This window comes from Convolutriloba macropyga, chromosome 3 (genome assembly GCF_964194025.1).
Source record: "Convolutriloba macropyga chromosome 3, txConMacr16.3, whole genome shotgun sequence".
NCBI lineage: Eukaryota > Metazoa > Xenacoelomorpha > Acoela > Convolutidae > Convolutriloba > Convolutriloba macropyga.
The window spans coordinates 22,348,184-22,360,643 of record NC_134470.1 but is presented as its reverse complement, the minus strand read 5'-3'; the positions used below and the strand labels follow the sequence as shown (position 1 = coordinate 22,360,643).

At 35.9% G+C, this 12,460-nt stretch overlaps 1 protein-coding gene across 3 annotated transcripts in view; it reads right to left on the bottom strand.

Moving 5' to 3' along the window:
• Positions 1-10,580: 10,580 nt before the first annotated feature.
• The window catches only part of LOC142336945 (uncharacterized), a 72,586-nt gene continuing 70,706 nt past the window's right edge, over positions 10,581-12,460 (bottom strand). For all 3 annotated transcript variants that reach the window (XM_075385937.1, XM_075385938.1, XM_075385939.1), the window contains exon 2: positions 10,581-11,885. In XM_075385937.1, the coding sequence (XP_075242052.1) occupies positions 10,716-11,570 (855 nt within the window). In that variant the 5' untranslated portion in view covers positions 11,571-11,885 and the 3' untranslated portion in view covers positions 10,581-10,715. The remainder of the gene's footprint in view (positions 11,886-12,460) is intronic.

The following is a 12,460-nucleotide window of genomic DNA, read 5'->3' as shown; positions in this document are numbered from 1 at the left end:
TGCTTGTCACAATAAACAAAAAAATTAATGTTTAATTGTATTAACAAGTATATTCTTCATCCATCTATGCGATCTCAAGATCTTCCAACTTCTGATGTAATAACATAATCGAATTTATAGAAAATCTACAAACGACCACCTAAAAATATTGGGCAGATTAATTTGCACGACTACGTAAATCGCGATATTGCAATTTCTTCTTCAAAAGGAAAAATCTTAGAAAAAGAAGCCAGGATGATCTTTCAAGCTTTCAACCTCAAAAACTTTTAACGCTTAATTATTGTAAGTTGGTTGATTAAATTTTTCAAGATTGTATAATTTGTTATGAAGTTATAACTATGGACCAGAGTGGGATTTCATGTAGGTTGCTACACTCAGTAACATTAATTGATACTTTAGCGCTATTAAAACGAGAACTGAGTTATAGTGCTTGAAGGACAAACCTGATTTGGACACAGTACAATTTAACACGTGAACGAATAAAGTACTTTCGAAAAACTTATGTTTTGAGAATGAAATGACCGCTGAGAATACTATAATGGCGTGCTAATATCAGTCACTATGAGCTTAACAATTCAGCACAGATAATTTTGTCGACAGCTTTATCTCCATCCAAAAGGATATTACACAAACACGGGTCCGCAAGTATAGAAGGAGCTTGCACGCTCAACACTTTTTGGTACTTGATAACTTTAGATTTGAAACGTACTCCCGTATCGTTACCCTTTGCTCCCATCTTAACTTATGAGATAATTTTGATTTGAAATATTTTGTGACTCTTCCCAAATAAGAAATCTCAAAGTGAAAAAAATTAACTTTCTTGGAGACAAGCACAATTTGGAGATAACTTCAACTTAACACCTCCTAGATTCTATTTAAGTTACAATCTAACTTAGATTAACTCAATCTGTGCTAACTTGTGCTATTTCAATCTTATCAACTTTAATGCTAACTAATCTATCCCTTCATTCATTTATGGTTCATATTTGATGCTGCTTAAAAAATTTAATAACTCCTTTTACCTTTTTAATACTTAAGCACAAGTCTAACGGGTTGAAATCTCAATATATACATGTGGTCCCGCGCTCAACTCCTTCGTTTAAGTACCAATAGTAGGGACCAGCAGTATGGAGTGTTTAAAATCGTTAGGAAGAAACTTCCCTGCATGTTGTCGATTAGTTAGTATTATCAAAACTCATTATTTTCCGGTATTCATAGGTTGTTTCGTGGTCTTCAACACTTCCATTAGTTAAACCATACATTAGTTAAGCAGATCTTGCTGTCTCCAGGGTCGACCACACCTGCCAAAGCTCATAGACAAATTTCTGCTTCAAGGCACTTTGTTAGGTGCTGTTAGTTTATGCTCGATATAAAATTAACTGAAAGTTATTTTAATGCACTCTCCTCAAATTCCATAATATATCTATAATGTATCTAAGATACATTAAAATTTGTATCTAAGAGAAAATAACTCTTCCTCCAACCACCATTTTAAGTGCTGCACTGTAGCAGGACACATATTTGAATGTCTTGAAAGAATTCTAGTTTGATTATTTACACAACATTTCTGCGCGGCTCGGAGCGAGTAAACTCTTCAGCGGAGACAATTTAAGTGGAAATTTCTTGCACAGAAACGAGCACTTTCGTCTCTGGCATCTATTCTGGCTGTGACGATTCTGGCTTGATAATTCCTGAATAACTTAAGTACAGTATAATGCTCAATTTTTATTAGCTCTAAACTAGCCTCGTCTTCAAAAAACTTCAATAAAAATATTGCAATACCTCATTCAGTGAATTTTAATATTCGCACTATCTTAACGGACAGTCATTTGTTGTTGAATCACAGCTCATTATTGAAGCGGTTGTGCGAATAATCTTAAAGAAGCAGACAAGCTTCAATAATCCCTCATTCAAAATGACAAATTGCCGTTGAATAAATCAGCCAATCAGAGATCGGCATTTCACCATCCAAGTGGACGTACAAATTGCCGTTGAAAAAGCTATAAAGTCTCAACTAAATTAGATGGAGTCATTCTTCTGAATCTTCAATAAAACTCATACTAGAGTTCATTCTTAAAATCGTTTTAAAAATGAGCACTAACATCGAATCTCTGTTCCTCAAGGAGGGAGAAGTGATTGAAACGGAAAATCCGAGAAGGAATTTCAATGAGTTAAGTCACCTTGCAATTCTTTTTTTCTATGTAAAATGAATTACATATAACACATCAAAAACTCCGTGTGAATACAACTTCATTTTTATCTATATCTTTGTGCAAAAATCACAAATGTAGGAATCACAATTTATTAGATACGAACATAGATTCAATTTCAAAAGCTGCTGACAACTTTTTCTAATGAAAAACTGTAACATCTTAAAAAGTCATTCACTCTGATTTTTCACTATGGACACTAAAAAAATGTGCTCACTAAAGAAAATTGCTCCCTTTAAAATCGAACCACAAAATGTTGAAATTTCAAAAATAAAAGGACAAAATGTCAACCGTTTTCTCAGAGGCAACCTAGAAGTTACAAAAAGAAGAGCAAGCCACCAGAGCATAAGGCGGTTTTGCGGCGTATTCGACGCTAGTGGCATTGATGCAGAACGTAGCTATATCACTACAGATGTAGACTTAACTCCAGAAGAGAGTAGGCAGGTCAGATTAACTAACAAGTTAAAAATCACAACAGAGAAACTGAGAATTTAATATCTCCAAATCGAGAAAGTAATCTCGAAACAAAAGTATTTCGAAGTGAAATTACTAACCCAATCTTCTCAACTCTATTGAATAGTTAGAGAAAACTTTCAAGTCAGGACTTTATTCAAAAGGGGAATAATAAGTAAATGATACTAATTCAAGTTAGTGAAGTCTTTAACTTTCCCGTCCTTCTCCTCTTTCTAAGTTAACTTGTATAACTTTAAGTTTTAACTCTTATAACCTCATAACTTAAGCTGTAAATTTATCTATGTTAAATTTCTATAAAGATTATATAAAACTTATAACCAGATCAATTAGCCAAATTTACTTACTTAGATCCTTAATTACTTTTATGAGTCTTGTCAGGCTTAGAAAGATAGCATATACTAGATGTACGACCATCGAGTCAGAAGTTTGAACCTTCGCAACCCATACCCTCTAGTATAATTTCGGCAATACTAACCCATATGGTGCTGTGCGGTTTTATTTTGATTTCTCTTATCGATTAACCTGCTTGTCACAATTAACAAAATTAACGTTTAATTGTATTAACAAGTATATTCTTCATCCATCTATGCGATCTCAAGATCTTCCAACTTCTGATGTAATAACATAATCGAATTTATAGAAAATCTACAAACGACCACCTAAAAATATTGGGCAGATTAATTTGCACGACTACGTAAATCGCGATATTGCAATTTCTTCTTCAAAAGGAAAAATCTTAGAAAAAGAAGCCAGGATGATCTTTCAAGCTTTCAACCTCAAAAACTTTTAACGCTTAATTATTGTAAGTTGGTTGATTAAATTTTTCAAGATTGTATAATTTGTTATGAAGTTATAACTATGGACCAGAGTGGGATTTCATGTAGGTTGCTACACTCAGTAACATTAATTGATACTTTAGCGCTATTAAAACGAGAACTGAGTTATAGTGCTTGAAGGACAAACCTGATTTGGACACAGTACAATTTAACACGTGAACGAATAAAGTACTTTCGAAAAACTTATGTTTTGAGAATGAAATGACCGCTGAGAATACTATAATGGCGTGCTAATATCAGTCACTATGAGCTTAACAATTCAGCACAGATAATTTTGTCGACAGCTTTATCTCCATCCAAAAGGATATTACACAAACACGGGTCCGCAAGTATAGAAGGAGCTTGCACGCTCAACACTTTTTGGTACTTGATAACTTTAGATTTGAAACGTACTCCCGTATCGTTACCCTTTGCTCCCATCTTAACTTATGAGATAATTTTGATTTGAAATATTTTGTGACTCTTCCCAAATAAGAAATCTCAAAGTGAAAAAAATTAACTTTCTTGGAGACAAGCACAATTTGGAGATAACTTCAACTTAACACCTCCTAGATTCTATTTAAGTTACAATCTAACTTAGATTAACTCAATCTGTGCTAACTTGTGCTATTTCAATCTTATCAACTTTAATGCTAACTAATCTATCCCTTCATTCATTTATGGTTCATATTTGATGCTGCTTAAAAAATTTAATAACTCCTTTTACCTTTTTAATACTTAGGCACAAGTCTAACGGGTTGAAATCTCAATATATACATGTGGTCCCGCGCTCAACTCCTTCGTTTAAGTACCAATAGTAGGGACCAGCAGTATGGAGTGTTTAAAATCGTTAGGAAGAAACTTCCCTGCATGTAGTCGATTAGTTAGTATTATCAAAACTCATTATTTTCCGGTATTCATAGGTTGTTTCGTGGTCTTCAACACTTCCATTAGTTAAACCATACATTAGTTAAGCAGATCTTGCTGTCTCCAGGGTCGACCACACCTGCCAAAGCTCATAGACAAATTTCTGCTTCAAGGCACTTTGTTAGGTGCTGTTAGTTTATGCTCGATATAAAATTAACTGAAAGTTATTTTAATGCACTCTCCTCAAATTCCATAATATATCTATAATGTATCTAAGATACATTAAAATTTGTATCTAAGAGAAAATAACTCTTCCTCCAACCACCATTTTAAGTGCTGCACTGTAGCAGGACACATATTTGAATGTCTTGAAAGAATTCTAGTTTGATTATTTACACAACATTTCTCTGCGGCTCGGAGCGAGTAAACTCTTCAGCGGAGACAATTTAAGTGGAAATTTCTTGCACAGAAACGAGCACTTTCGTCTCTGGCATCTATTCTGGCTGTGACAATTCTGGCTTGATAATTCCTGAATAACTTAAGTACAGTATAATGCACAATTTTTATTAGCTCTAAACTAGCCTCGTCTTCAAAAAACTTCAATAAAAATATTGCAATACCTCATTCAGTGAATTTTAATATTCGCAATATCTTAACGAACAGTCATTTGTTGTTGAATCACAGCTCATTATTGAAGCGGTTGTGCGAATAATCTTAAAGAAGCAGACAAGCTTCAATAATCCCTCATTCAAAATGACAAATTGCCGTTGAATAAATCAGCCAATCAGAGATCGGCATTTCACCATCCAAGTGGACGTACAAATTGCCGTTGAAAAAGCTATAAAGTCTCAACTAAATTAGATGGAGTCATTCTTCTGAATCTTCAATAAAACTCATACTAGAGTTCATTCTTAAAATCGTTTTAAAAATGAGCACTAACATCGAATCTCTGTTCCTCAAGGAGGGAGAAGTGATTGAAACGGAAAATCCGAGAAGGAATTTCAATGAGTTAAGTCACCTTGCAATTCTTTTTTTCTATGTAAAATGAATTACATATAACACATCAAAAACTCCGTGTGAATACAACTTCATTTTTATCTATATCTTTGTGCAAAAATCACAAATGTAGGAATCACAATTTATTAGATACGAACATAGATTCAATTTCAAAAGCTGCTGACAACTTTTTCTATTGAAAAACTGTAACATCTTAAAAAGTCATTCACTCTGATTTTTCACTATGGACACTAAAAAAATGTACTCACTAAAGAAAATTGCTCCCTTTAAAATCGAACCACAAAATGTTGAAATTTCAAAAATAAAAGGACAAAATGTCAACCGTTTTCTCAGAGGCAACCTAGAAGTTACAAAAAGAAGAGCAAGCCACCAGAGCATAAGGCGGTTTTGCGGCGTATTCGACGCTAGTGGCATTGATGCAGAACGTAGCTATATCACTACAGATGTAGACTTAACTCCAGAAGAGAGTAGGCAGGTCAGATTAACTAACAAGTTAAAAATAAACGAAAAAACTCCGATTAAACTTAATGTACGAACAAACTTTATTATAAATTCCGGTGCAATATTGCAGAAAATGTAAACGAATATAACAATTCTGATTGGATAATTCACGATGCATTTGAAACGTATATGCAGGATAGAACTTAAATGTTAACCTCCGGGGAGGTGCAGTTAATAACGGGCATAATATCCCCTGTCTTGCACATTATCAGAAGGCAGTTGTCAAAGTACTCCAACCGAACCCAACGCTTATACTTGTAACAAACAAGATAACTGCTTGTTCGGCGGGGAAATAAGATAATTGTTTGTCAGAAAAAAAACAGAGCTTTCTATTTTAAGTGTACAATTAGCCTCAGTCATTATGTAAAAGTAATAATATAGTTTATCCGTCGCCATACGACACTATGTTGAATTTACGGGCCGATTTAATATGAATACAGGAGGGGCACTCGAACCTCTGCCTACTGTACATAGGATTGCTAAGTCTCCGATCAATTCAGTAAGCTCGCTAATATCTCCCGCACAGAGATAGGTTATGAGGCGCATTCAAATACTAAATTCGACTAATAACAGAACACTAATTTCCAAAAGCTACAACTCTCCGAAAGAAAAACTATATAGCAATTTTGTACACAAGAATTTTCACTGAAAAAAACACAGTTGCCTATTTGCCTCTCAGCCCTAAGCTGGCTGGTGTTCTGCTAACTAATAACAGATCTATATTTCTGGAGACTAATGACAATGCAGCCTGGCTATCACTGTCCAAAATTTTATTCCCCATTACAAGTCATGGATACTTCTTACAAAGTTATGATAGAATACCTGTGTTGTATAAAAATAAACTTCGTTTTATCAATCCAGTTAGCAGACAAGCATTTACCACTGCTAAACAACAATCAAGTAACCAAAAAGAAAAGAATCTCTGCGTTATTTGCACCCAAAATTAAAAAAAAAAGAACATTCAATTTCTTTTCACGTAAAAAAAGATATGAGTGCATTCTAAAATGATATAACCCTAAATTCCTAAATGAAAGACGCAGGGCAAGAGTTTGCTCGTGAATTAGTAGAAATTCAACATAATAAAAGCCAGCCTTTTTATTCGCTTTATTCCTTATTGCCAAATTTGGAATTGAAATTAAGGTTTGCATCATTCGAGTACTACAAATACACAACATTACAGGAATCTCAGTAAATTTCAAGGTTCGCCCGAACTGCCTAAATAGCCTTAATTACAAACTACAAAATTACGCAAACAATTACAGGCGACTATCATGCAATCCAAAAATTAAAATTATCGGGCAAAAAATATGGCGGTTGATAAACAAAAACTATCTGTGCTGTTTCATTTATTGACCGCCAATTTAGACATCTCAGAAAACAGCTATTCCTGTAACCTAGAACAAAGTTTTTTGAAAGTGATACAAAAATTACCAACCTAAGCAGCGTAATGAACGCCTGCTAAGAGAACTCAGGGACTATAGAAATGACTACTTTCGTAGCAGTGAAAACTTTTCCACTCAGCCCGGAGAAGAGTTGGAAAATTTTACTTCAAAAACCACTACACTACCAAAACAATGTATTTAAGACTCTTTAATCTCGTCACAGAACTTACATAATCGGTAAAAAAAATCCTTTGACGGAGGACACTGTCACTTAGTGCAATGCGGAGTTGGATTGACTATATTGCTTTTTGTCAAAATCGCAATCGACAATGCAGTTTGCATCATTCAAACACTACAAATGCACAGAATTCGAGGAGCGAGGAGCCTCAGTAAGTTCTGGGCAAAGTACTACTATCAGCTGATTTAATATACTATTCCAATCTATAGTAACCTCTATATTTCGTCCTGAAGAAGATGAAGACGACTCTAAACATCTTAAACAAGCCTCAAATTATAAAGCACCATTTATTAACATTTATCCTCCGATACAAAATGAGCTACAAGCAATTAGACAAGAACAAGAAAATCAATCTCACAATGATAATTTTCCCACCTCCAGTGTAATAACCGATTTAAAAAAATACCCTTGTAAATAAATTTTATTAATCTTCTAAATTACAACCACAGACGACGACTTCCTCCTTCCGGTCTTCGATGATCTACTGCACTCTCTTCCAAATTTGGATGAGCCATTTGATATGACACAGCAATAGTTGTTGCTACCACTCGAGCAACAACAAAACCAGCAACATCAAAGGCCCTCGCAGCTAGAGGTTCAACCGCCAACCGCAAGGATATTACCCAAGCCAATGACAATCCAAGACAAAATTAACAAACAAAAAAAACCGAGGAGTTATTTTCAAACCTCCATTTCAGGGGCCACCCGAAGCACGACATTAGCCTTGATTACAAACTACACAATCATGTAAACATTTACAAGCTGGTAACATAAAACCCAAAAACTTGAACTTATCGCACAAAAAATAAGGCGGTTGATAAACAAATACTATCAGTGCCGTTTCATATGTTGACTGCCAGCCTAGATAACTGAGAAATTAGCTACATACGCAATTTAGAACAAAATTCATTAAGAGAAAGATACAAGAAGTATCAGCTTAAACAGCGCAACGAAAGCCTGCTAAGAGTACTCAGGGACTATAGAAATGACAATTGTCGTAGCAGTTAAATTTTTTCCCCCAATTTCTAAGCCCGGATGAGAGTTGAAGAAACTTTGTTAAATCTTATAACTTGTATCTGATTCCATATGCTATCTGCAAAAATTCTTATATTTGATTTTACAAGTTTATCTTTATGCATATTTGTGAAAAAAAAAAAAACGCCGTAATTTCATTTTATTGCCATTAGGGACCAGGTCGGGATGTACTGAGTTACAAGCTATATTTCATACTGTATGTTGGAATATTTAGCTGAACTAAGCTAAGTTTTGAATTACCTCATTCTATAAATAGAACGACGCATATGCATAAGCTTTTCAGATTGTGTAAAATGTCCAACGGAAATTTTACCGTTGTACTTTTTGCCGTTTAGAAAGCAGCAAATATTATCATTGCAGCAAATCAATTTGAACGGAATTATCCCGTCATAAAAACTATATATACTAAAGCAAAAATTACAACGATTGAGAAATTAAGAAAGTAAAGAAAAAGTAAGAAATTAAAAGTGAGAAGTCACGAACAAACTTTTCTTGAAATAATTCGAACTCAAAACTGCCTCCCTATTTTCAACTATCTTGATTGACGAACAGTTAGAGATATTTCTCAAGTCAGGCATTTATTCCAAGAGGAGTAATAAGTTACTGATAAAATTCTTAGTTACCAAATTTTTTCACTAACTTTCTCGACCCTTTCCTTCTAATCAAGTTCTATATCTTTAGTTAAAATCTTTAACAATCAAATTGTGCTTTAAATTATATCTATGTCAAACTTTTAAAAATTTTATATAGATCTTATAAACAAAGTAGTTACTTATTCAAATCCTCAAGCAATTTTATGAGACTTATCAGGTTTAGAAAGATAACTGATACTAAAGGCTCGACCATCGAGTCAGAAGTTCAAGAAAAACTTTGCACCCCATGCCCTTCAGTGTAAGACCTTTATTCCTTTGATCTTTATTCCATAATTATAGTTTGACTTTTATTCCTTCATTACAAGTGCTATCTATTGTTTGCATTTTCTTGACAGATTCAAAGAGTTTTGCTGAACAATCGACAACAGATGGGAAATCGCACAAAGGAAACAAGAATTTTACTTAGTATTTTAAACCCACGGTAAAAAGTTTTATTTGACCAACCTTAAGGGCGACAAAGTCCCCAGGTTGCGCAGCCTAGGAAAATCAGTAATCGACCATTAGAATATATACTGCGAGCTAAGACTATAATGAGGGCGTTGAACTCATTGATGTGAACCTAAAGAATACATCAGGGATTATAATTCAATACCTAAATCCACTTTAGGGCTCCGGGCTACCACCGCAGTGATCCCTTGAATTAAGCGTCGCGTTTGAGTACCGACAGTACACGTGAATTAATTTTACATAGTAACGTGCCATATAAAACATAATTTGTAACTGGGGGTCAAAAAACACTGGGGACCGAAACAGAGTTGATCCGCTTTCAGCATCAATCAACCTTTCTTTTAAGCTAAATTATGTAACGAGGTCCTGATTGCCTTTGCCATAATAACAGACAGAACACCTCAAATGCTGTTTAACTCTTTAAAACAGGGTTAAGGTTAATTCTGTTAATACTCCCCGAGTATTTTATGCAACCTACTTTTGCAGCCACTTTCTTATGTAATGCAACACGCACTTGAGTTTTAAAATGCTGAAAGTCTGCTCTATCAGATGTTATAATGCCAGAACTACAATTTAAGTCCACCTACGCAATGCGTTTAAAAATGTCAACATGACTCTCGACATGTATCACTTCGGAAACCTGGCTACGTTCTCTCAAACAGCTGAGCAGCTCTCGATTGATGCCATAAGTTTTACAACTTATACATGACGTACAACCGAGAGTTGTGAGAAAAGTAATCCCCCCATGATCATCTATAAAATAAGACATCTCTATTTCCTATTCTATTTATAGCAGGGCTATGAGTAAGTTTGCACAAAGCATACGGGAGCATTAACGGATAACCCTAAAAGAGTCTTTCCCATTAGAGCCACCCCCCCCCCCCCAACCACATCTTAGTGCGCATATAACGTATAGCTCCCAATTAACGTAAATACACCATTATGGGGGGAGGTGCTGTAATGGGAAAAACCAGCACAATAAACTAATCACAAGAGCCAGTGTACTAATCGTTCACGTGAAAAGGGGGAAAAAGTCCATTTGGTGCAACACGTGACCTTTCCAAAGCTGTTCTTTATCAATCCGCGTCGTCATCGCTTCTGACGTCCTTCATCTTGCCATCTTTCAGCTTCATTACCAAAACTTTCACGATCAAAACTGCCCAGTAGATATTTAAGCCCAGCAACACCAGCATAAACCCATTTATAGAGTAATAAAGGTAGTATTTGTTCATATCCACAGCCAGTTCCCACGTATGCATGATACAGGGATAAACGGCGTACATGGGGTACAAAACCAGGCGCATGAAAATAAACGAGACGAGGAAAATTACAAATGCGATCAAACTGGCCGTCTCCATCTCGAGGTACTTGCAAATTTTGCCCAGTTCCAAAAACGGGTCTGCAATGTCCATAAGCAGCATTAACAAACAGCCGCCATGTGTAAGTTGCCACGAATAGCTCAAAAAGAGCAGAAACAAAGTCACGACATGGTGAGTCGTCATCTGGTAGAAATCTTTCATGCGAACGTCCCCCCATATAAGGCAGACTGTCATCCACAGATAAAACGAGATCTGTAACACGTAATAGAAGGTCATTTTAGCCGAAGTTATATTTGGGTACCGGAATAAGTCGGTCAAAAACGGTTCCCACGACAAGAAAACAATACCGTAAGTCGCCGCGAAAGCATAGTAGACGAACTTCCAACTTGCCTCTTCGAACTTTTTCACCGCAAGTTTGAACGCCTTTGGCTTCGCTCTGATCTTCTTGGCAGCTTCAGAGTTTATAAAGATTACTTGACCGATTTTCTCACACACGTATCTTGCTATACATACCATTGGTAAAACTGCGAATATGAACAAGTAGTCTTGTTTCGTTTCTTCCGTTAACCGATCATCGTCGATGGACGCGTAAGGATTTAAGTGGCGAATCATAATTATTACTAACTCAGGTTATCAAAATATAACAAACTAAATAAAAGGAAATATAATCCACTAAAGAACACACAAAATGTGATCAAACTTGTGACTTGGTTGCGATTTTAATTGATATAAAAAAATAATTCACTAGCGAATGAGAAAGCTCAACTATGCAAATATTGATTTTAAAAAATACCACAAACGTCAGTAAGCAGGCTTGCGTAGACTGTACACACAAACTCAGCTGACTGCTTTTCTCGATAGAACTGTGTTCTTGTTGATTTGAAGTCGATAGTTGAACGCAGTCAAAGTTGTGTCAAGCAACGTCGCCTGAACAATTAAACAGACAAATTAATAAGTTTAAAATTAAATAGCTTATCTCAATTTTGTGAGTTAAGTCCTCTTTAAGATTGTAAAACTGAGAGCTAAACGTCGTTTGTCATTTGAATTAGTGATGACGCGTTAAGCAATAAGAGTTATTCGCCCCTTTCCCATTATAAATCCCCACTGAGCCAGGAAAAGGGGCATACTCGAATCTTTTCCGTTTGCCCCCCCCCCCCCCCCCCCAAGCTTAGCGGGCGCATATTATTTGCACCCCTCAGACGCACGTGCCATATTTTTACATGTAATGACACGTGCTCTGTAACGGGGGGGGGGGGCATTATGTACTGGGGGGGGGGGGGGGGGGCATAAACGGATAAACGGAAAAGACTCCCCCCCCCCCCGTCCCCCCGTTACAGAGCATGTGCCATTACATCGTAAATCATTGTAAAAATATGGCTTGTGCGTCTGGTATAATATGGTACGTGCAAGCATGTTATATTCGGGGGGGGGGGGGGGGGGGGTCCAAATAATGTGCACCCACTAAGCTGGGGGGCACAAACGGCAAAGATCCAAATAATCAT